The following is a 22,170-nucleotide window of genomic DNA, read 5'->3' on the forward strand; positions in this document are numbered from 1 at the left end:
CGGGGGCGGAGCTTAGTAGAAAACTCCTTATTTCTCTACAAGAAATTACTATGTGAAATATGTTTTAAATGTAAAATTTTATAGAAGAATATGGATTTTGCAATTACACTCCGCCCTTAGGTCTGATTATGAATAAAAAACTGACCACAATTGAGATCTGGGTGAGTGGGTAGGGCTTAATCTTTGGCTTTTTTTTACACAGCTTTGATTTTGATGTTTTGAGGATTTCGTTGATTTGAGAAGATCAGAGTTTTAGTATTTTGAGGATTTGAAAATTTTGGTTGTCCAAAAAAATTTTCGTGTTTTGGGGATTTGAGGGTTTTGGTGTTTTGAGGTTCTGAGGATTTTGGAGTTTTGAAGCTTTGAGTATTTGAAGATTTTGATGTTTTGAGGATTTTGGTGATTTTAGAATTTCAAAATTTTAGTGTTTTGAGAATTTGAGGAATTTGATGTTTTGAGGGTTGAGGATTTTGATGTTTCAAGGTTTTGAGGATTTTAGTGTTTTGATGATTTGAAAATTATAGTGTTTTGAAGATTTTGGGGGTTTGAAGCTTTCATGATTAAAAGATTTTTATGTTTTGAGTACCTATTTTGGAATTTGAAGATGTGTTAAGTATCGTGTTGTCGAAAGAAAACTATACCAAAATCAGTCTTATCTTAGTAGCTACTGCCCCACCCACCCACCCTCTCTTTTCTTAAACGGTAGGTCATTTGCCAAAATCAGTTTTATCTTAGTAACTACTAGCCCCGCCCACCCACCCTCTCTTTTTTTAGTGAATATGTCATCTGCCAAAGTCAATCTTATTTTAGCAGGTACTAACCCCGCCCACCCGCCCTCATTTTCTTAGAAGGTATCTCATTTGCCAAAATCAGTCTTATCTTAGCAGGAACTAGCCGCGCCCACCCACCCACTCTTTTCTTGGAGGATATGTCATTTGCCAAAATCAGTTTTATTTTAGCAGCTACTAGCTAAGATAAGACTGATTTTGGCATATGACATACCCTCTAAGAAAAGACAGGGTGGGTGGGCGGGGCTAGTACCTTCTAGGATAAGCCTGATTTTGGCAAATGAGATCACTCTAAGAAAAGAAGGGCGGGTGGGCGGGGTTAGTACCTACTAAAATAAGACTGATTTTAGCAAATGAGATCCCTCTAAGAAAATAGAGGGTGGGTGGGCGGGGTTAGTACTTGCTAAAATAAGTTCGATTTTGACAAATGACATACTCGCTAAGAAAATAGATGGTGGGCGGGTGGGGATAGTACTTACTAAGAGAAGATTGATTTTAGCAGATGACGTATCCTCTAAAAAATGTAATTAAATTATTGTAAGAAAAAACACTAGAGGCTCCAAAGCACTTTCAAATTCTTTCCAAACACCTAGAACCCCAAGATTGCTTTAAATTTTCCAAAAAAAGAGGTCCTAAAATTAACTCAAAAACAGGTCAGGTCAGAATTTTCCAAAACCCGAACACCAAAGTCCTCCAAAATTGTTTTAATTAAATTTATCCGGAAATAAAGCACCAAGGGACCTAAAATTACTCGATTTTTGCTGATTGTCCGCGTTCTTAAAAAATGAAAATTCTGACTTGGTGCTCAAGAAATCTAAAGATCAGTACAACTTAACCTGGTATTTTGATGGGTTGGTATAAAATCGAAGGAAATTATTCAATAATGCAATAAATTAAAGCTGTTTTTGAAGCGACGAATAAGTTCAATCTCCAAGTCCACACAACACCTTTGGAAAGATGGTTGCATACCTCGCGACTTTCCGAAGTTGCCAAACTCTACTGTATACACCGGGCATTGCTTTTGTAGGACGTCCACCATTTTACTAGCAAATTCCGGGCCAAATTTGGCAACAATTAAGCACCATGGAGGATGTATGTAAGAAAAATTCACACACCTTTAAACTTCATAAAATTTTATTATCGAAACAACGGCATATAAAACGTTTCAAAACAGGTATGCCCCTATGACACTGTATAAAGATAAAATAATTGATGGCATAATACAGAATAAAGTAAAATGAAACTGTTCTACATCATAAAGAACTTACAATAGTTCTGAAAAATAAAATTGTATTTATCCAGAGCACACGGGAGTTTTCAGTACGAACTAGCGCACAAAAAGCGCTACTAAAATCGTCGCACTGAAAATGACTGAAGTTCATCACAAAATGACTTATGAGCGGCGAACATCTCTCCGAGGACATCTTCCAGTCTGAAATATACACAATTATGGGTGATACACACAAAAAAAGCGACAATTACTGGCATCTCAGCTCCAGATTTTCGGTTATTACGGTATCTGTGTCCCAGTGAACAAAATGATTCAGTGGCTTGCCTTTCTCTACAACGAAAACAATAACTAATAAAACTCAAAATTTAAAAAAAACACAAAAATACTTTTTGGTTGAATTGAGTTTAACAGACTTTGATATTGCTCGCGTTGATTATTATCAATTGCTTTTGATAAATCTTTGACGTGGTTGTGAAACTGGTGCATCCAAGCTTGTAAAATTTCCACCTCCTTTATGGCCACTAACATCGCTCTGAAACATTTTATTTAAAAATTAGCACGATTTATTTATTTACACCGTCTCGTATTACTTACTTGGAATAACTCTGAAAATTTTTATTATTCAACAATTTATCCTTCTCCTTGAGTGCGCTGGAGACAGTTTTCACCATTTCCCGTGGAGTCGCGTCTTCGTCGCCTCCTCCTTTTAAAATCAAGTCAGAAGCTTTGGCAAATCTAACAACAATAAAATAAGTTTAACCCAAAAACTTAATTTTCACTCACTCGTTCGTAATATCACAGTTCTGGATGATTGGTGTTACGTTTGGTAAAACTTTATCCAAAATAACTTGTCGTTTGTACAAAACATCGACCTTCTTCATTAATTCGTTCGCGCTATGAACACACTTCTCGAGATCTCCCACTAACTGTTGAAACTGCAGCAAATATCCTTTGTAAATATCGAAATCGCCGCTTTGAAAATTAGTTTTGCTGTTATTGTGAAGATTGTAGTAGCAGTCGATCCTGGTCAGTACGCTGTTCAAAGTTTTGTGGATTTGGTGCATGCTGTCTTTCAGTTTCGTGTTCAAGTGGTGGATGTAAAGAATGCAAAGATTGAACGCGGTTTTCAAAGACTTAATTATTTTTTCTTCCTGGGAGAGGAAGAACAACGATTTTGTGTAGATCAGTCGCAGGTCGCGCCATTTGTACTTCGTTGTACAAGTTTCGAACAAAATTGAAACGTATTTGGGTAACTTGAACATCTCCTTATTTATAAAAGCACCTTTTTTGAAGACGTAGAGATTTAAGTCGTGCTAAAACGGAACAATTACTTGTTGAGTTGTAAAATTGTATGTACTATTACCATTGAAAGAATATCAACTACGTATTTATCGTCTGTAATATCAAACATTTCTAAACTACTTAGTAAAACTTGATCACTTTTTTGCACTTTAGTATCACGCGCTATCCAGTCTTTCAAAGTACTTATAAGAATACCCTCATTAATTTCGTATGAATAAAACTCTAGAGTATGAACTGAAAATACAGTGACGATTTTCTTGTTCAGGAGGTTGAGCAAATAGTCGAAAACGTTGATATTTGGCGAAAAATTCGTCCCTCTTAGAGATGGGTCAAACTGGAGTACGTGACGTAACCAAACTTCTATATTTTGTTTAAGACATGTGGAAATGTGATTTTCTTTTAGTAATTCTGCTGAGTACGCCACACTCCCAGTATGCAGCTGATAGATACAGATATGCTCAGGCTTTTTTTTCTCTATGTATGGAAACCTACAAATTTAATTAACAATTAAAACTCCAATTTGTCCAAAGTTGTTTCGACAGAACTTCCCTTGCTTTTGAAATAGAATAAAACATATCCAGCATTTTCGAAAAATTATAAAATTTGATTTTGCGGATTTTATATTTTTTGAGAACCCCTTTAAGTTGAAATAAACATATATAAATATGTAGTGAGCCGTTCTTGATGTAATCAATAAAATAAATGGAGTCATTTTTTTTTGCATCACCCTGTATAATATGAAAGCAAAAGCAATAATTTCAAGTGTGCGGTATTCTTTATTGAACGATACAAAAACCAAAATAAGAATGAGAAACGATCCGCAAACAAAGCTCAGGCGGCAGCTCTTTGTGCAAGTGGCTGCCTGGCTGCAAGTCATAAATTAGTGGAACGCCCGGAATCTCGAGATCAAATGTGTCAACAAACGGTACGTCGAACGTGTTATCGTAATTTTGTAATAACCAAATTAATAAAAACAAATAAATTTTATTTTCGTTATATTTAGGTCACAAGGGGTCCCTTAACTTCGGGGGCCTGATGGTCTAGTATCACAAGCATACATTGTAAAATATATTTACAGCACATTATCAACTGGAATAGTGGTATCTGAGCAATTTGCGTAGTGTTCAAAATGTTGATGTTTATACATCGGAAGAATGTCACGTAGACATTTGTTGGATTTGAATGAGTTTATCGCCTCAAAACATATGACAAAAATTATTAATAAGCCTCAATTGAACAAAATATTCTGAATGTTTTTATTATAATTTTTACCTTATCATTATTTTATTGTTATAAATACGAGCGTATTCTCACACTTTCGAAAAAATGCGGTGGCTCGTTCTTAATTCGATCAATAATAAACTGACAGATTCATTAATTTTTTTGAGTCACCCTGTATAAGCAAATCCAAAAAAATATGAATGGAATGATAAATCACAAAGATAGACTCATCATATATTGTACAATTTAGACAGGATTTATTCGGCAAAATTTTGAGATGACGTAATCAATTTTTTGGGATCTCGATTTTATCGATTTCTCGAGTTTTCGATTTCTCAGTTTTCCGATTTGTCAATTTCTCCATTTTTTGAATCTGCATTTTTCAATTTTTCGAATTCTCGATTATAAGAATTCTAAATATTTTTGTTTCTTATTTCTGTTTTAATGTTTCGATTATTCTGTTATTTGATTTTTCGAATACTCAATTTTTCGTTTTTCTTTTGTTCGATTTTTTGATTTCTCGCTTTTGGGTTTTTCAAATTCTCAATTTTTTTATTTTTCAATTTTTTGAATGCCCCGTTTTTCCATTTTTAAATTTTTGCATTTTTGATTTGTCGATTTTCAGATTTTCCGAATTTTCAATTTTTCGTTTTTCGTATTCTAAATTCTCGATTTTTTGGTGTTTCCATTTTCCAATCTTTTGAATTCCCAGTTTTTCATTTTTTATTTTATTGTAATTTTTGGATTACTCTGTTATTCGAAGTTCCGAATTCCCCATGTTTTGTTTATTCGATTTATTTATTTATTATCAATTTCTTGATTTTTCGAATTCTCAAATTTTCGTTTTTGCTATTGGATTGTTAAATTTTTCTACTTTTCAATTTTCGATTTTTCGAATTCAGAATTTTTTGATTTTTGAGTTTTTGCTCTTTTTATTTTTCGCTTTTCCAAATTCTTGAATATTCAATTTTTCAAATGCACAATTTTTCTTTTTTTAAATCGTTCGATTTTTCGAATTCTCAATTCTCAATTTCTCGGTGTTTCCATTTTCCGATTTTTCGAATTCTCGTTTCTCTAATTTTTCGGTTTTTCAAAATGTCAATTTTTCGTATTTTCAATTATATGATTTTCCGATTTTTCGTTTTTCGATTTTTGATTTTTCGATTGTTCGATTTTTCGGTTGTTTGATTTTTCTAATTTTCAATTTTTCTGAAATCTCGATTTTCTGATTTTTCGTTTTCGGTTCTTTAGACTTCTCTATTTTTCAAATTTTAGGTTTTTTGAGTTTTCGATTTCCCAACTTCTCGATTTCTCCATTTTTTGATTTTGCTTTTTTCAATTTTTAGATTTCTCGATTATTCGAATTCTAAATTTTTTGTTTATTATTTGTTTTAATTTTTCGTTTACTCTGTTAACAGGACTTTTAGAATTCTCGGTTTTTCGTTTCTTCGATTTTTTGATTGTCGAATGTCTTAGAAGGATCTCATTTGTCAAAATCAGTCACATCTAGGAGGTACTAGCCCCGCCCACCCACTCTCTCTTTTCTTAGAGGAGATGTCATTTGCCAATATCAGTCTTATCCTAACTAGTAGCTGCTACCATAAAACTGATTTTGGCAAATGATATATCTTCTAAGAAACGATAGGGTGGGTGGGCGGGGCTAGTAGCTGCTACGATAAAACTGATTTTGGCATATGACATATCCTCATAGAAAGGAGAGGGCGGGTGGGCGGGGCTAGTAGCTGCTAAGATAAAACTGATTTTGGCTAATGAGATACCTTTTAAGAAAAGAGAGGATAGGTAGTCATCTGCCAAAATCAGTTTTATGTTAGCAGCTACTAGCCCCGCCCACCCACCTTCTCTTTTCTTAGAAGATATTATAATATATAATATACATTAATCGTGAACTTAAAAAATCGAAAAATGAAAAATCAAAAAAATCGAAAAATCGAAAAATCCAGAAGTCGAAGAATCAAAATATTGGAAAATCCCAAAACTGAAACAAATATCCACAAATTATTGAGAAATTATAAAATTGGAAAATTCAGAAGTCGAAAATCCAAAAAAAAAAAAATGGGAAAATCAATAATAAATTAATTGAGAAATCCGAAAACTGAAAACTTAACAACGTCAAAATTTTAAAAATTGAAAAATAGAAATACTGAAGAACTGAATAATCGAAAAATCTAAAATTTCAAAAACTGAGACACCGAGAGATCGAGGAGTTGAAAGCCAAGAAGAAAAGATAAAAATTGAAAAATTGATGAATTGAGAAATTGAACAATCGAAACATCAATTCGATAAATCGAGTAATCAAAAAACTGAAAAATCGAAAAACTTGAAAAAAGAAAAACTGGAAAATTCGGAAAATTGAAATATAGAAGACTTGAAAACTCGAAAAATCGAAAAACCTATTTTAAAAATTGAAAAATTAAGAAGTCCAAAATCGGAAATTCGAAAAATCAAAATATTGAAAAATCTCAAAACTAAAAGATATCCAATAAAATTGAGAAATTAAAAAATTCGAAAACTGAGAAATCGAAAAAGTAAAAAAGCAAAGTCAAAAAATCGTAAGCTTAAAAAATCGAAAAATTGAAAAACCAAAAACTTGAAAAATCGAAAAATTAAAGAAGTAAAAAATCGAAACTTTGGGAAGTCGAGAAATGGTAAAATAAAAAAAATACTTCAGAAATCGGAAAATTTAAAAATTGAAATATAGAACTGAAAACTTGAGAAATCGAAAAAGGAAGAATTTTAAAAATTGAAAAATTAAAACATCGAAAAGTTGAAAAATTGGGAAGTCGAAGTATAAAATTGAAAATTGAGAAATCAAAAAATCCAGGAGTCTAAAAATCGAAATATTGAAAAATCCCAAAACTGAAAGATATATCCAAAAAATTGAGAAATTAAAAAATTGGAAAATTGAGAAACCGAAAAACTAAAAAAGTAAAGTCGAAAAATCGTAAACTTAAAAAATCGAAAAATTGAAAAAACAAAAAAATGAAAAACTGAAAAATTAAAGAAGTGAAAAATCGAAACTTTGGGAAGTCGAGAAATGGGAAAATAAAAAAAACTTCAGAAAATGGAAAACTGAAAATTTAGAAATGTCAAAATTTGAAAAATCGAAATATTTAGAAACCGTAAAATTGGAGAGGACAAAAATTGAGAAATCCTATCATTGACACATCAGAAAATTGAGAAATCGAAAAATAAAAAAAAATCGAGGAATCGGAAAGCCGAAAAATCTCAATAGCGTATTTGTAAACCACAAGTTCAGGACTGTGCTACTTTTTAACATTTAAATCACATTTATTCAACAAAATTGTAAGATGACATGATCAATTCCTGGGGGACATTACGATAAGACTGATTTTGGCAGATACATATCCTCTAAAAAAAGAGCGGGTGGGTGGGCGGGGCTAGTAGCTGCTACGATAAAACTGATTCTGGCAAATGAGATACCTTCTAAGAAAAGAGAGGACAAGTGGGCGGAATTAGTAGTCATTTGCCAAAATCAGTTTTATCTTAGCAGCTACTAGCCCCGCCCACCCACCCTCTCTTTTCTTAGAGGATATGTCATTTGCCAAAATCGATCATAGATTAACCAGTACTAACCCCGCCCACCCGCCCTCTACTTTTTTTAGAAGGATCTCATTTACCAAAATGAGTCTTATCCTAGCAGGTACTAGCCCCGCCCACCCACCCTTTATTTTCTTAGAGGATATGTCATTTGCCAATATCAGTCTTATCCTAGCTAGTAGCTGCTACGAAAATCGAAAAATTTTAAAAAGGTAAAATTGGAAAAATCGAAAATTTAAAAATTGAAATATAGAACAACTGAAAACTTGAGAAATCGAAAAATGAAGAATTTTAAAAATTGAAAAATCAAAACATCGAAAGTTGAAAAATTGAGAAATCGAAGTATAAAATTGAAAATTCAAAATGTAAAAAATCGAGAAATCAAAAAATCCAGGAATCTCAAAATCGAAAAATCGAAATATTGAATAATCCCATAACTGAAAGAAATATCCAAAACATTGAGAAATTAAAAAATTGGAAAATTGGGAAACCGAAAAACTAAAAAAGTAAAGTCGAAAAATCGTAAACTTAAAAAATCGAAAAATTGAAAAACCAAAAAAATGAAAAATCGAAAAATTAAAGAAGTGAAAACTCGAAACTTTGGGAAGTCGAGAAATGGGAAAAAAAATACTTCAGAAATCGGAAAACTGAAAATTTAGAAACGTCAAAATTTAAAAAATCGAAATATTTAGAAATCGTAAAATTGAAGAGGACAAAAATTGAGAAATCGTATCATTGACACATCAGAAAATTAAGAAATCAAAAATATGAAAAATTGAAAAATCAAAGGAGTGAAAAATCGAAACTTTTATCTTAGCGGCTACTAGCCCCGCCCACCCACCCTCTCTTTTCTTAGAGGATATGTCATTTGCCAAAATCGATCATAAATTAGTCAGTACTAACCCCGCCCACCCGCCCTCTATTGTCTTAGAAGTATCTCATTTACCAAAATCAGTCTTATCCTAGTAGGTACTAACCCCGCCTACCCACCCTCTCTTTTCTTAGAGGATATGTCATTTGCCAAAATTGATCATAGATTAGCCAGTACTAACCCCGCCCACCCACCCTCTCTTTTCTTAGAGGATATGTCATCGAAAATTTAAAAATTGAATTACAAAACTGAAAACTTGAGAAATCGAAAAACGAAGTATTTAAAAAAATGCAAAAATTAAAACATCGAAAAGTTGAAAATTTCAGAAATCGAAGTATAAAAATGAAAATTCAAAATGTAAAATATCGAGAAATCAAAAAATCCAGGAGTCTAAAAATCGAAATATTGAAAAATCCCCAAACTGAAAGCAATATCCAAAAAATTGAGAAATTAAAAAATTTCAAAAACTGAGAAACCGAAAAACTAAAAAAGTAAAGTCGAAAAATCGTAAACTTAAAAAATCGAAAAATTGAAAAATCAAAAAAATTAAAAATCGAAAGAAGTGAAAAATCGAAACTTTGGGAAGTCGAGAAATGGAAGAATAAAAAAATACTTCTGAAATCGGAAAACCGAAAATTTAGAAACGTCAAAATTTGAAAAATCGAAATATTTAGAATCGTAAAATTGGAGAGGGCAAAAATTGAGAAATCGTATCATTGACACATCAGAAAATTGAGAAATCGAAAAATAAAAAAATCGAGGAATCGGAAAGCCGAAAAATCTCAATAGCGTATTTATAAACCACAAGTTCAGGACTGTGCTACTTTTTAACATTTAAATAGCATTTATTCAACAAAATTGTAAGATGGCATGATCAATATCAATTCCTGGGGGACATTACGATAAGACTGATTTTGGCAGATGACATATCCTCTAAGAAAAAAGAGGGTGGGTGGGCGGGACTAGTACCTCCTAGGATAAGAGTGATTTTGGCAAATAAGGTACCCTTCAAAAAAAGAGAGGGAGGGTGGGTGGGGCTAATAACTGTCAAGATAAGACTGATTTTGGCAAATCATATATTCTTTAAGCAAAGAGAAGGTGGGTGGGTGGGGCTAGTACCTGCTAAGATACGACTAATTTTAGCAAATGACGTATCCTCTTAAGAAATTTAATTAAATTATAATAAGAAAAGACACTAAGTACAGGTTCCAAAGCACTTTCAAATTCTTTTCCAATTTAGATTCGAAAAATTAAAAAATTTAATAAAAATCTGGGACGGCAGACAGGCAGACACACGACAGACAGAAAGGTCGTTCTATACTATACTATACAAAATTTTAATAATTTACCTCTGCATTGGCGTATAATGTGGTAGGAACGGCAGAACGCCACAAATCACCTCAAAAGCGACAACCCCCAAAGACCAATAATCCACGCTGTAGTCGTACTTCTCAGTCCGCATAATTTCAGGAGCGAGATAGTGCAAGGTCCCCACAAAACTAACAACAGAGTCATTCAGTTCTTTAGCATATCCCAGATCAATCAACTTGTAGATAATATCCCCAGGCCTGCCACTACTATTCTGCAAAACGATATTCTCCGGCTTTATATCTCTGTGTGTTATGTTAAATTTGTGTAAATATGCGACTGCACTGGCTATATCGGACAAAATAATTCTCACGTCTTGCTCTGGCACCCCCGATAAGTTCTTCACTTGGGTGAGGACGCGTCTCAGGTTGCCTTTCACGCAGTACTCCATTGAAAGCAAAGGTAGTTTCGTTGGGTTATATTTGAGAAGGACTGCTTCCAAGTGTTTCGGTAGTGGCTTGAATGAGACAATGTTTTCGCAGTTGAGGGTTTGCATGATTTGTACTTCGTTCTCCCATCGTCTTCTCTGGCGGTCGCTGATGTGGTTGCTGGTTTTGAACTTGCACTTCTTCACAGCTGAAAACTGGGGTTATAATACGAAGTGGAGGAATAGCGGGTGGTTTGTACCAAGGTATTCGTCTGAAATTGTGTGTTGCCATAAGGAAACGACCCCGAACGCGCCGGATCCCAGAACCGAGATGCGTTTCCAGTGTTCTATTTCGGAGGGTTCTTCCATTTTAACTATTCCATAAGATAACCTTACAAAATAATTATGTAAAAATGTGAATTTGTAGCGTATTTATAATTAAACTTACTCGAGTGGGTCGTTTTGGGTTTATTCCGGATTCATATCGAGTTAAAAATAAAACTTTGGGAGAAGTCACTTGGGTTGAACTAACCTAAAAAACTACTTGCACTGTGCTGGTGGCTGGTGGTAAGTGGAATGAAAAATCCACACAAGTCGTGCATTTTTATACACTTTTGTTTATATTTATGGAGGTGACATCCAAGATAAAGATGATAAAAAAATGCACGTGAAGTTTGTTTATTGATTACTTAAAAACCGCTCCTCCAGGAAATGGACTGATAAATTTGCTATCTGGCATTAAATAATATCATTTCTACTACCAAAAAAGTAAAAAAATAACGTATCAGTGAGGCTTTAGTGACATCATTAGACAATTTATGACGTCCTATTTGAATGTGGCGCCGGTGGCGCCTATTATGATGACGTCCTTTGATTAGACACACCTCCATGTTCGCCGTTGTAAATATTTATTTGGATTCAAAAATGATGACAACTGACATAATCCGACACTTCCAAACAGATTATGATCTAAATGTCGTCAGATTTTGCTTTCATTAAATAACTAATGACGACATTAATTGTGTTTACACATAGACAGGACCGGACTCCACAAAATAATAGCCCGTTTTTTCAGAAAAAAAACAATTTTTGGCTTTTTTTGACAATTTTGTTTATCGTCTATGAGTACAAGATGTTGCAGAAAACATACGCGTTCAATAGTAAAGTCTAGGCCATTTCTGTCTCTCCACTTCTCATAGTAAATTTTGGAAAATTGCTGGGTGTAAGGTCTTTTTCGGACTGAGAAGTTTCTCAGGATTACAAAACCGTACTTGTTTTTTTAGTACCTAATAAAAGAGTACACTGCAAGATTTAGTATTATTTATATTATTACTAATATAGACTTTGTACACACTGTACATTACTCTGAACTATTAAGTTTCGTGTTGAAAGAAAACTATATAGGTTAATAAAGAGAAGCCAATGATTAAGCCCCACCCACCCACCCCTTTCTCAATTGTGATAAATTTTTCATTCGTTGTCAGAGCGAGAGGCGGAGCATAATTGCAAAAGAGATAGATTTAGCCAAACAGAATCCAAAACTATGGCATGTTGATAGTCCTAGTCCAAGATGGAAGGCTGTAACTGAAAATTTCGGAGGAATTTTGGCCATTTTGTTAAGGAGGTGTTTAGCGCGGTTTCAGAAAAAGTAGATGTTCAAAAATAACAATATTCATTTACTATTTTTTTTTAAATAATCTATTTTCAACAATACGATGATGCCTCAAACATACGGACTTTGCAATTAAGCTCCGCCCCATATCTCATAACGAATAAAAGATTCATCTCAGTCGAAATCGGGGTGGGTGGGGCATAAGTTTCGGTTTCTTTTTCTTAATATATATATCTATAGTTTTATTTCGTCAACACGATACTTACCACATGTTTCACATGGTAATTTCTTGTAGAGAAATAAGGAGTTTTCTACTAAGCTCCGCCCCCGACTCACGACGAATAAAATAATTAATCACAATTGAAATGGGGCGGGTGGGTGGGGCTTATTGTTTGAGTTTCTTTTCGTAATATACGTAGTCTTTTTTCAACAATAAGATACTTATTAAAATAGTAAATGGTGAATTTGAGATCCGAATTATGTTTTAAGTATCCTGTTGTTCAAAGAAAACTATATTTGCATTAAGGAAAAGAATCCAATGATTAAGCCCCACCTACCCACCCCTGTTTCAATTGTGAGGAATTTTTCATTTGTTGTCAGACCGAGGGGCGGTGATTAAGTGCAAAATCCATCTTTCCCTACAAAAATTTACCATTTTAACCACATTTTGGTTTCTTGTTGTGAAAACTACGTATATTGAAAAAAATACGCAAAATATAAGTCCCACCCACCGGCCCTATCGCAGTGTGATGATTGTTTTTTATTCGTTGTCAGAGCGAAAGGCGGAGCATAATTGTAAATTCGATCATTCTCTACAAAATTTACCCTTTTAAACATCTTGGATTGAAAAATTTGGCTTTTCACGAAGTTGCTTAAAAATCCATAAAACATTCTGGGAGATAGATCTAGACAAACTGAATCCAAAACTATGGCATGTTGATAGTCTTAGTTCAAGAGTGAGGACTATAACTGAAAATTTCGGAGGAAATTTGGCCATTTCGTTAAGGAGGTGTTTAGCGCGATTCCAGAAAAACTAGGTGGCCAAAAAAAAAGGAATATTCATGCCCTATTTTTTTTATATAGTTTATTATCAACAATACGGTGATGCCTCAAACATACGGACTTTACAGTTAAGCTCCATCCCCTATCTAATAACGAATGAGAAAATTATCACAGTCGAAATAGGGGCGGGTGGGTGGGGCATAATTTTCGGTTTCTTTGTCTTAATATATATCTATAGTTTTCTTTCGACAACACGATACTTAACATATGTTTCACATGGTAATTTCTTATAGAGAAATAAGGATTTTGTTATTAAGCTCCGCCCCCGTGCACGACGAATGAAATAATTATTCACAGTTGAAATGGGGCGGGTGAGTGGAGCACCCGCCCCATTTTTCTTAGGTAGTATCTGCTAAGATAAGAGTGATTTTGGCAAATGAGATATCTTCTAAGAAAAGAGAGGGCGGGTGGGCGGGGATAGTACCTACTAAGATAAGAGTGCTTTTGGCAAATGAGATGTCTTCTAAGAAAAGAAAGGGCGGGTGGGCGGGGCTAGTACTTGCTAAGATAAGAGTGATTTTGGCAGATGAGATATCTGCTAAGAAAAGAGAGGGCGGGTGGGCGGGGCTAGTACTTGCTAAGATAAGAGTGATTTTGGCAGATGAGATATCTGCTAAGAAAAGAGAGGGCGGGTGGGCGGGGCTAGTACTTGCTAAGATAAGAGTGATTTTGGCAAATAAGTCGAATAACGTATCCTCTAAGGAATTTAATTAAACCTATCCTTTGAGTTTCTTTTTGTAATATACGTAGTCTTCTTTCAACAATAAAATACTTAAAATATCAAAACTATATATGTATTAAGGAAAAGAAACCAATGATTAAACCCCACCCACCCACCCCTGTCTCAATTGTGATGAATTTTTCATTTGTTGTCAGAGGAAGGGGCAGAGCTTAAGCGCAAAATCCATATTTTCCTACAAAAATTTACCACTTTCAACATATTTTGAGTTTCTTGTTGTGACAAGACGACTACGTATATTAAAAAAGAGGCAAAATATAAGCCCCACCCACCCACCCCTATTTCAATTGTGATGAATTTTTCATTTGTTGTCAGACTGAGGGGCGGTGCTTAAGTGCCAAAACCATATTTCCATACAAAAATTTACAATTGTAAACATGTTTTAAGTTTCTTGTTGTGAAAAAAACACTACGTATATTAAAAAAAAGGGCAGAATATAAAATCCCCCACCCACCCGCCCTATTTTGATCGTTGTAAAAGTTAATCATCAGTACTTGCTAAGATAAAATTGATTCTGGTAAATGAGATACCCTTTAAGAGAAAAGAGAGTGGGTTGGTGGGGCTAGTACCCGTTAAAATAAAACAAATAAGAAAAGAGAGGGCGGGTGGGCGGGGCTAGTACTTGCTAGGATAAGAGCGATTTTGACAAATGAGATACCTTCTAAGAAAAGAGAGGGCGGGTGGGCGGCACTAGTACCTCCTAAGATAAGAGTGATTTTGGCAAATAAGTCAACTAACGTATCCTCTAAGGAATTTAATTAAACTTATCCTTTGAGTTTCTTTTTGTAATATACGTAGTCTTCTTTCAACAATAAAATACTTTTAAAATATCAAAACTATGTATATATTAAGGAAAAGAAACCAATGATTAAACTCCACCCACCCACCCCTATCTCAATTGTGATGAATTTTTCATTTGTTGTCAGACCGAGGGGCGGTGCTTAAGTGCAAAATCCATATTTCCCTACAAAAATTTACCACTTTCAACATATTTTGAGTTTCTTGTTGTGAAAAGAAAACTACGTGTAGTAAAAAAAGAGGCAAAATATAAGCCCCACCCACCCACCCCTGTCTCAATTGTGACGAATTTTTCATTGGTCGTCAGACCGAGGGGCGGTGCTTAAGTGCCAAAACCATATTTCCCTACAAAAATTTACCATTTCAAACATGTTTTAAGTTTCTTGTTGTGATAAAAACACTAAGGGCCGGTTTATAGAACAGCGAGTTAAATATTTAATCCTCGATTAGTTTAACAGAGAATTAAAATGTGGAATATGAGACCGTGATTGGTTGAAACATGCACGTTTCCTAGCAACGGACCTCAGTTAAAAGTTAATCGCGAATTAATTTTAACTTCGCTTTCTATAAATCGGGTCTACGTATATTAAAAAAAAGGCCAGAATATAAAATCTCCCACCCAACCGCCCTACTTGATCGTTTTTTACAAAAGTTAATCATCAGCACTTCTGCTAAGATAAAATTGATTTTGATAATAACATACCTTCTAAAAAAAGAGAGGGTGGGTGGGCGGGGCTAGTATCTGCTAAGATAAGAGTAATTTTGGCAAATGAGATAGCCTCTAAGAAAAGAGAGGACGGGTGGGCGGGTCTAGTACATGCTAAGATAAGAGTGATTTTGGCAAATGAGATACCCTCCAAGAAAAGAGAGGGCGGGTGGGCGGGGCTAGTACCTGCTAAGATAAGAGTGATTTTGCAAATGAGATATCTTCTAAGAAAAGATAGGGCGGGTGGGCGGGGCTAGTACTTGCTAAGACAAGACTGATTTTAGCGAATGACGTATCCTCAAAAGAATTTAATTAAACTAGTTATTATAAGAAAATACACTGTCAAAATCTTTTCAAACAAGAATAACTAGAACCTAAAGATAGTTTTTAAATTTTTCAAAAAAAAAAAATAGGAATTCCAAAGTTAACTCAAAAGCAGATCAAGCCAGAATTTTCCAAAATATTTTTCCCAGATTCACCAGTTGATTGTTAAGAGCGTAGCGGAGAGTTAATCCGCCATTTTCCAGACATCCGGTATATAACAGATCACCAGAGACTTTAAAACATAATTGTAATTAAAGTCTCTGCCATGTATATCAGTGAGTTAACAGGACGTGTTAACATTGTTGTCAATACTTCAGAATTGCCAACAGAAAAATTTGCTTTATCAGCCAGTACTAAAATTCATCATCGTTAATCGCTATTACCTGACGTGTTGGTTACAATATTTTTTCGACGATCGTAATTGTCGAAAAACAGCAATTTGAATCATATTTTTAACATTTGGTATGCAACCAACAATACTTTGACAATTCTATCGAGTTTATTTTATTTAAATTTGTTTCGCAATACATTTTTGATTAAAAAACACCCTGTTGATTCAACTTTTAAATATCGAGTTAATTAAAAAAAAAATGAAATAACAAACTTTATTAGGTTGGTATGCAACCAACAATACATTGACACATCCATCGGTTTTAGTTTAATCGTTGAATAATGAGACTCATTATTGATCAGTTTTGAACACCAAGTTTGTTCGTAATTTTCACATTAATAAACGATCGTCGGAAAAACATATTTAGGAACATCCTTTGATTTCTTTCAAAAACAATTTTGCGCCCTCTATCCACCAGTAGACGCAAACGTTCTACTCCCGTGGTGGCGCCACTGTCAGAACCGCGAAATCGATTACACAAACTTCATAGCCAACGAGATTTGACATGTCTGAGTCCGTCTCGAGTTGTCAATAATGCCATGACACAATCAAGTAGGTTTAAATGTCTAAAGTTTTTTGTTTTTGACTAGGTGCAGCAATGTTGAAGGTATGTTACATAACTGTTGAACCAATTCAACCTAAACCTTTTCATTTATTCCAGTTATAATTTTAGTTACCAATTTTCAGTAATATTTAATTACTACTATTATATTAATTGTGATAGAAAAGCAGACAAAATGATTGAATTCACAGACGACTGGATGATGCACAAGAGCATCCTCGGCGAAGGGGCGTACGGAGAGTAAGTAGAATTTCGACGTAAATCGCAAGTTTGATTCAATTTTGCAGAGTTAAATTAATCGTTAACAAACACACAAACGAGAAGATAGCTTGCAAGATTATTAATTACGGCAAACACGACGATGTGGAAGTCAGTATTAACAAAGAAGTGATAATTCATCGAATGTTGAACCATGACAACATTATTAAGTATTTTGGGAGAAGGAAAGAACCTCTGAGGGAATATATTTATTTGGAATATGCGTCACGTGGTGAACTTTTTCAGATGATTGAGCCCGACGTGGGGATGTCATCTTGTTTAGCGCAAACTTACATGAAACAGTTGTTAACTGGGTTACAGTATTTACACAACTTAGGAATCGTTCACCGTGACATAAAACCCGAGAATTTGTTGATCAATGATGAGGGGGCACTCAAAATTAGTGACTTTGGTATGGCTACGTTGTTCCGTTGTAAAGGAAAAGAGAGATTGTTGGATCGAAAATGCGGTACTAAGCCTTATTGCGCACCCGAGATTTTTGTAAAACCGTATAAAGCGCAGCCCGCTGATATTTGGAGCTGTGGAATAGTGTTAATCGCGATGTTAACAGGAGAGCTGCCTTGGGCAGACACTACTTGTGAAGAATTCATCAACTACAAAAATGATAGTTACATCACAGTCACCCCCTGGAGTAAATTAGGAAACGCTACCCTAAGTCTAATCCGGAAAATCCTTGCCATAGACCCCAACAAGAGACTGACTATAGACCAAATCATGAAGCACCCATGGATGAAATTCAATTTTGAGGACCGTAAGTTCCATAATGACTCTTTTAGGGGTTATTCAAGAGGAACTAATTTTGTTACTTTGGTAATTTAGCGTTGTGATTGTTCTGGATTCATAAAGCTAGATTACCAAAGCAGCACGGTTGGTACAGCAGCGTGAACTTCAAAAATCGTACAATTTAGCTTTTATTTAACATTTCTTATTTGCTAGAAAAATCTGACGTTGTTGACGGGTCTAATCCACACTTGGTGAAGCGCTGGAACTCCATGTTGGAAGCCGAGACCCGCATTCACAGAACCAACCCCAACGTGACGCTCTCTCAACCCACTCCAGCGGTCCGGCCTACGTCCATTGACCAACTGGTGACCGATTTAAGAACAAATCGTGAAGTTGTGTGCTTCTCGCAGCCTACTCATAACGACGATATGCTCCTCAGCTCGCAACTTCACTTCAACGAAACTCCGCTCACTAGAGAAAGTTTCAATAATCTAGTGAAGAGAATGACGAGATTTTATGTTACAACTAACTATGAGAAAACTTTGGAAGTGTTGTGTTCTGTTTTAGATACTTTTCATTATAACTGGCAGACGGATAGCACTGGAGCTGTAAGTGGGTGTTGTATGGTTTGAGTTTTTACTCTAATACTGTTCTAGGTAACAATTTCGACCGTTGATTTAATGAAAAATCAGCTGGTTTTTAAGACTAATGTTATAGAGATTCAGGGGAAAATTCTCGTTGACTTCAGGCTTTCCAAAGGCTGTGGTATCGAATTTAAGAAAAAATTCAAGAAACTGAGAGAGTGCCTTGACGATATTGTTGAAAAAGACGAATAGTTTGACGTTCCTTAACTTGTTGCTTTGTTGTTTGATTTTTGTACTTTGTAATATTTTTCTAATAAAAGGGTTTAATATATTTTTCTAACGCTATTCAAATGGACAATCTGTGGTGGAGTGTGTGTCAACGCAGTACATTCCTCTGGCCCTGTAACAAAGGAGTCATTAGTCATTATTTTATACCGGGTGGTTGGAAAATGGCGGATTAACTCCAATCAACTGGTGAGTCTGGGAAGAATATAAAAAAATCCTTAAAAACACTGTTATCTGAGTAGGTACTATCCCCGCCCACCCACCCTCTCTTTTCTTAGAGGGTATGTCATTTGCCAAAATCAGGTAGAGTGACAATCAAAACGAAAAGGCCCATCACGTGGGTTGCGCAGTAAAGCAAGTTACGTTGGTCGAGTCTATTCATAGCTCTCGGGGGATGGAAACATAGGGCAGTAGCGCCGTTAATTTGTCTTACTTTTGTACTGTGTTCGTATGTCTAGTGCCAACGTTTTGTGTCTCCTATTTTTTTAAGTTATTATTATTTATTTTGTCACTTTGTATTTATTAGCAAGAAGAATTTTGTTTAATAGGGTCCTCAGAGCATTTATTACTTTAATTACATTTTATGATAAATCAGTTACGCCACTGGTAAGAGATAGACGCGCATCTGAAGCTCCGCCCATGTCACCTTTCGTTCTGCTTGGCACTCTATTCACGTATTAGGTGCGTGCAGTGTTGCCAATTTTACTTTTCGTCGCCTGAGAACTTGTTTGATCTACAGACCAGAGCGCACTCAGGCCAATATCGGCTCTTAAGTGATTTATCTATAAGCCGATTTTCGTTAGAGCTGATCTGATACACATCCACTACGAAGAACTAACCCGTTTCGAATTCGAATAAATGTTATTTAAATGTTAAAAAGTAGCCCAGTCCTGAACTTGTAGTTTATAAAAACGCTATTGATATTTTTATGGTTTTTCGATTTCTCGATTTTTGAACTTTGGATGTTTCAATTTTTCAATATTTGAACTTGAGACTTTCGATTTTTCAAATTTTCGATTCCTTGATTTTCCGATGTTTCCACGATACGATTTCTGAATTTTTGTCCTCTTCAATTTTACGATTTTTAAATATGTACATATTTCGATTTTTCAAATTTTGACGTTTCTAAATTTTCAGTTTTCCGATTCTTGAAATAATCTTTTTCTTATTTTCCCATTTCAAAGATTCGATTTTTCAGGATTTTTGATTTCTCACTTTCCCAATTTTTTAATTTCTCAATTTTTTGGATATTTCTTTCAGTTTCAGGTTTTTTTAAAACACATTTCGATTTTTGGACTCCTGGATTTTTTACTTTTTGGATTTTCAATTTTTCGTTAATCTTTAGATTTTTCAATATTCCAACTTTCGCTGTTTTAATTTTTCAATTTTTAAAATTCTAGATTTTTCTATTTCTCGAGTTTTAGTTCTTCTATATTTCAATTCTTCAAATTTCCGAATTTTTAAGTTTTCGATATTTCCAATTTTTCTATTTTATTTTTTTACGACTTTTCAATTTTTCGATTTCTCTATGTCTCAGTTTTTAAATTATTTTTCGATGTTTCCATTTTTGGATTTCTCGGTTTTTCGATGTTTCGATTTTTCAGTTACCCGATTTTTCAATTTTTTAAATTCTGGAGTTTGGATTTCTCGATCTTTCAATTTTGCGATATTTTAACTGTTTAACGTTTCAAATTTTTGATTTTTCGAGTTCTCGATTTTTTTTATTATTCAGTTTTTCAGATTTTCAATTTTTCAAATTCCGACGTTGCTAAATTTTCAGTTTTCCGATTTCTTAATTAATGTATTTTTAATTTTCCCATTTCTCGACTTTTCGAAGTTTCGACTTTGCTTTTTGGGTTCTTCAATTTCTCAATTTTATAATTTTTATAATTTCTCAATTTTTGAATATTTTTTCAGTTTTGGGATTTTCCAGTATTTTGATTCTTTGACTTTCAATTTTTCGACTTATGGATTTTCCGAATTTTTAACTTTTAATTTTTCCATTTTGGCCTATTTCGGTTTCTGTTTTTCGATTTTTCGACTTCTCCACTTTTCGACTCCTCGATTTCTCGATTGGTTGTTTTTTCGATTTCTCGATGTCTCAGTTTTTGAATTTTTCGATGTTTCGATTTTCCGATTTGTCGGATTTTCGATTTTTACTTTACGAGTTTTCGATTTTTGAATTATCCAGTTTTTCGATTTTTAAATTGTAGATTTTCGAATTTTTATTTTTTTGTTTTAAATTTTAGATTTTTCGATTTTGCAGTTCTTCATTTTTTTTTTTATTTTTCAAATTTTGACGTTTCTGAATTTTCATTTTTCCGATTAATCTATTTTTTGAGTTTCCCATTTCTCGGATTCCCAAAGTTTCGATTTTTCAGTTCCTCAGTTCTTCAATTTTTCGATTATCCAGGTTTTTGATTTTTCAATTTCTCGTTTTTTTAAGTTTGCGATTTTTCGACTTTGCTTTTATAGTTTTTCAATTTCCGAATTTTTAAAAAATCGAAAAATTGGAAAATCTAAAATTTAAAAATCGGGAAATTGAACAAGCGGATAATTGAAAAATCGAAACATCGAAAAATTGAAAAATCTAAAAATAAAAAAAATTGAAAATCGAAAATTTAAAAATTCCGAAAATTGAAGAACTGAAATATAGAACAACTGGAAACTCGAGAAATCGAAAAGTTGAAAAATTGAGAAATCGAAGTATAAAACAGACGAAAAATTGAAAAATGTAAAGTTTAAAAAACGACAAATTGAAACTCCAAAAAGTTAAAAGCCGAGAAATCAAAAAATCCAGAACTCGAAAAATCGAAATACTAAAAAAATCCCAAAACTGAAATATTGGAAAACTGAAAATTAGAAGAAAAATTGAAGAATCGAAAATCTGAAAATTCACAAAATTGAATATCCAAAAATTGGGAAATTAGAAAATTTAATTTTGCCATCTTGGTTTTTCGATTTTTAGATTTCCCGATTTTTCAAGTCTTCGATTTCTCAATTTTTTCAAAATTATCAGTTTTGGGAACTTTTCAATTTGTTTTTTTTAATTTTCGATATTTTAATTCTTCGATTTTTAAAATTTTTTATTCTTCAATAATTCAATTTTTCGATGTCTCAGTTTTTAAATTTTTCGATGTTTCAATTTTTGGATTTCTCGATTTTTCTTTTTTTTTACTTTTGGACTTTTCGGTGTTTCAATTTTCCAATTTGTCGATTTTTCAGTTATCCGATTTTTATTCAATTTTCCAATTTGTCGATTTTTCAGTTATCCGATTTTTTAATTTTTCAATGTTTTAAATTTTAGATTTTTCGGTTCCTCAATATTTTTTACTTTTAAAATTTGGACCTTTCTGAATTTTCAGTTTCCCGATTTCT

The 22,170-nt window shown here is 33.7% G+C and overlaps 3 protein-coding genes across 4 annotated transcripts in view; 1 reads left to right on the forward strand and 2 right to left on the reverse strand.

Moving 5' to 3' along the window:
- Nucleotides 1–1,904: 1,904 nt before the first annotated feature.
- On the reverse strand, nt 1,905–11,441 carry LOC135137114 (inhibitor of nuclear factor kappa-B kinase subunit beta-like). Its single transcript, XM_064066677.1, has 9 exons — nt 11,176–11,441; nt 10,988–11,118; nt 10,342–10,936; nt 3,383–3,809; nt 2,803–3,332; nt 2,614–2,754; nt 2,406–2,551; nt 2,271–2,349; nt 1,905–2,220 (listed from the first exon to the last, which is right to left on the reverse strand). The coding sequence occupies exons 2-9, from the start codon at nt 11,094–11,096 to the stop codon at nt 2,136–2,138; spliced, it is 2,112 nt and encodes a 703-aa protein (XP_063922747.1). The 5' UTR covers nt 11,097–11,118; nt 11,176–11,441; the 3' UTR covers nt 1,905–2,135.
- A 5,411-nt stretch (nt 11,442–16,852) lies between these two features.
- Grp (grapes) lies at nt 16,853–18,838 on the forward strand. The gene is made up of 5 exons (XM_064066691.1): nt 16,853–16,966; nt 17,021–17,161; nt 17,209–17,951; nt 18,137–18,531; nt 18,580–18,838. Exons 2-5 carry the CDS (start codon nt 17,097–17,099, stop codon nt 18,757–18,759), a joined length of 1,383 nt encoding a protein of 460 aa, XP_063922761.1. The 5' UTR covers nt 16,853–16,966; nt 17,021–17,096; the 3' UTR covers nt 18,760–18,838.
- The window catches only part of LOC135137135 (lipase member H-A), a 28,252-nt gene continuing 24,787 nt past the window's right edge, over nt 18,706–22,170 (reverse strand). For both annotated transcript variants that reach the window (XM_064066724.1, XM_064066715.1), the window contains one exon: nt 18,706–18,907. In XM_064066724.1, coding sequence (XP_063922794.1) covers nt 18,850–18,907 — 58 coding nt within the window. In that variant the 3' untranslated portion in view covers nt 18,706–18,849. The remainder of the gene's footprint in view (nt 18,908–22,170) is intronic.

This window comes from Zophobas morio, unplaced genomic scaffold, assembly GCF_036711695.1.
Source record: "Zophobas morio isolate AGI-343-1 ecotype UQ-CSIRO unplaced genomic scaffold, CSIRO_AGI_Zmor_V1 ptg000004l, whole genome shotgun sequence".
Lineage (NCBI taxonomy): Eukaryota > Metazoa > Arthropoda > Insecta > Coleoptera > Tenebrionidae > Zophobas > Zophobas morio.

Coding starts and splice junctions, on each gene's coding strand:
- LOC135137114 (XM_064066677.1), bottom strand. CDS start 11,096: ATGGAAGAACCCTCCGAAATAGAACACTGGAAACGCATCTCGGTTCTG. Junction 10,937..10,987: donor AATTTCAGACGAATACCTTG/GTACAAACCACC, acceptor CCCAGTTTTCAG/CTGTGAAGAAGTGCAAGTTC. Junction 3,810..10,341: donor CATTATACGCCAATGCAGAG/GTAAATTATTAA, acceptor TTAAATTTGTAG/GTTTCCATACATAGAGAAAA.
- Grp (XM_064066691.1), top strand. CDS start 17,097: ATGATTGAATTCACAGACGACTGGATGATGCACAAGAGCATCCTCGGC. Junction 17,952..18,136: donor GAAATTCAATTTTGAGGACC/GTAAGTTCCATA, acceptor CTTATTTGCTAG/AAAAATCTGACGTTGTTGAC. Junction 18,532..18,579: donor AGACGGATAGCACTGGAGCT/GTAAGTGGGTGT, acceptor ATACTGTTCTAG/GTAACAATTTCGACCGTTGA.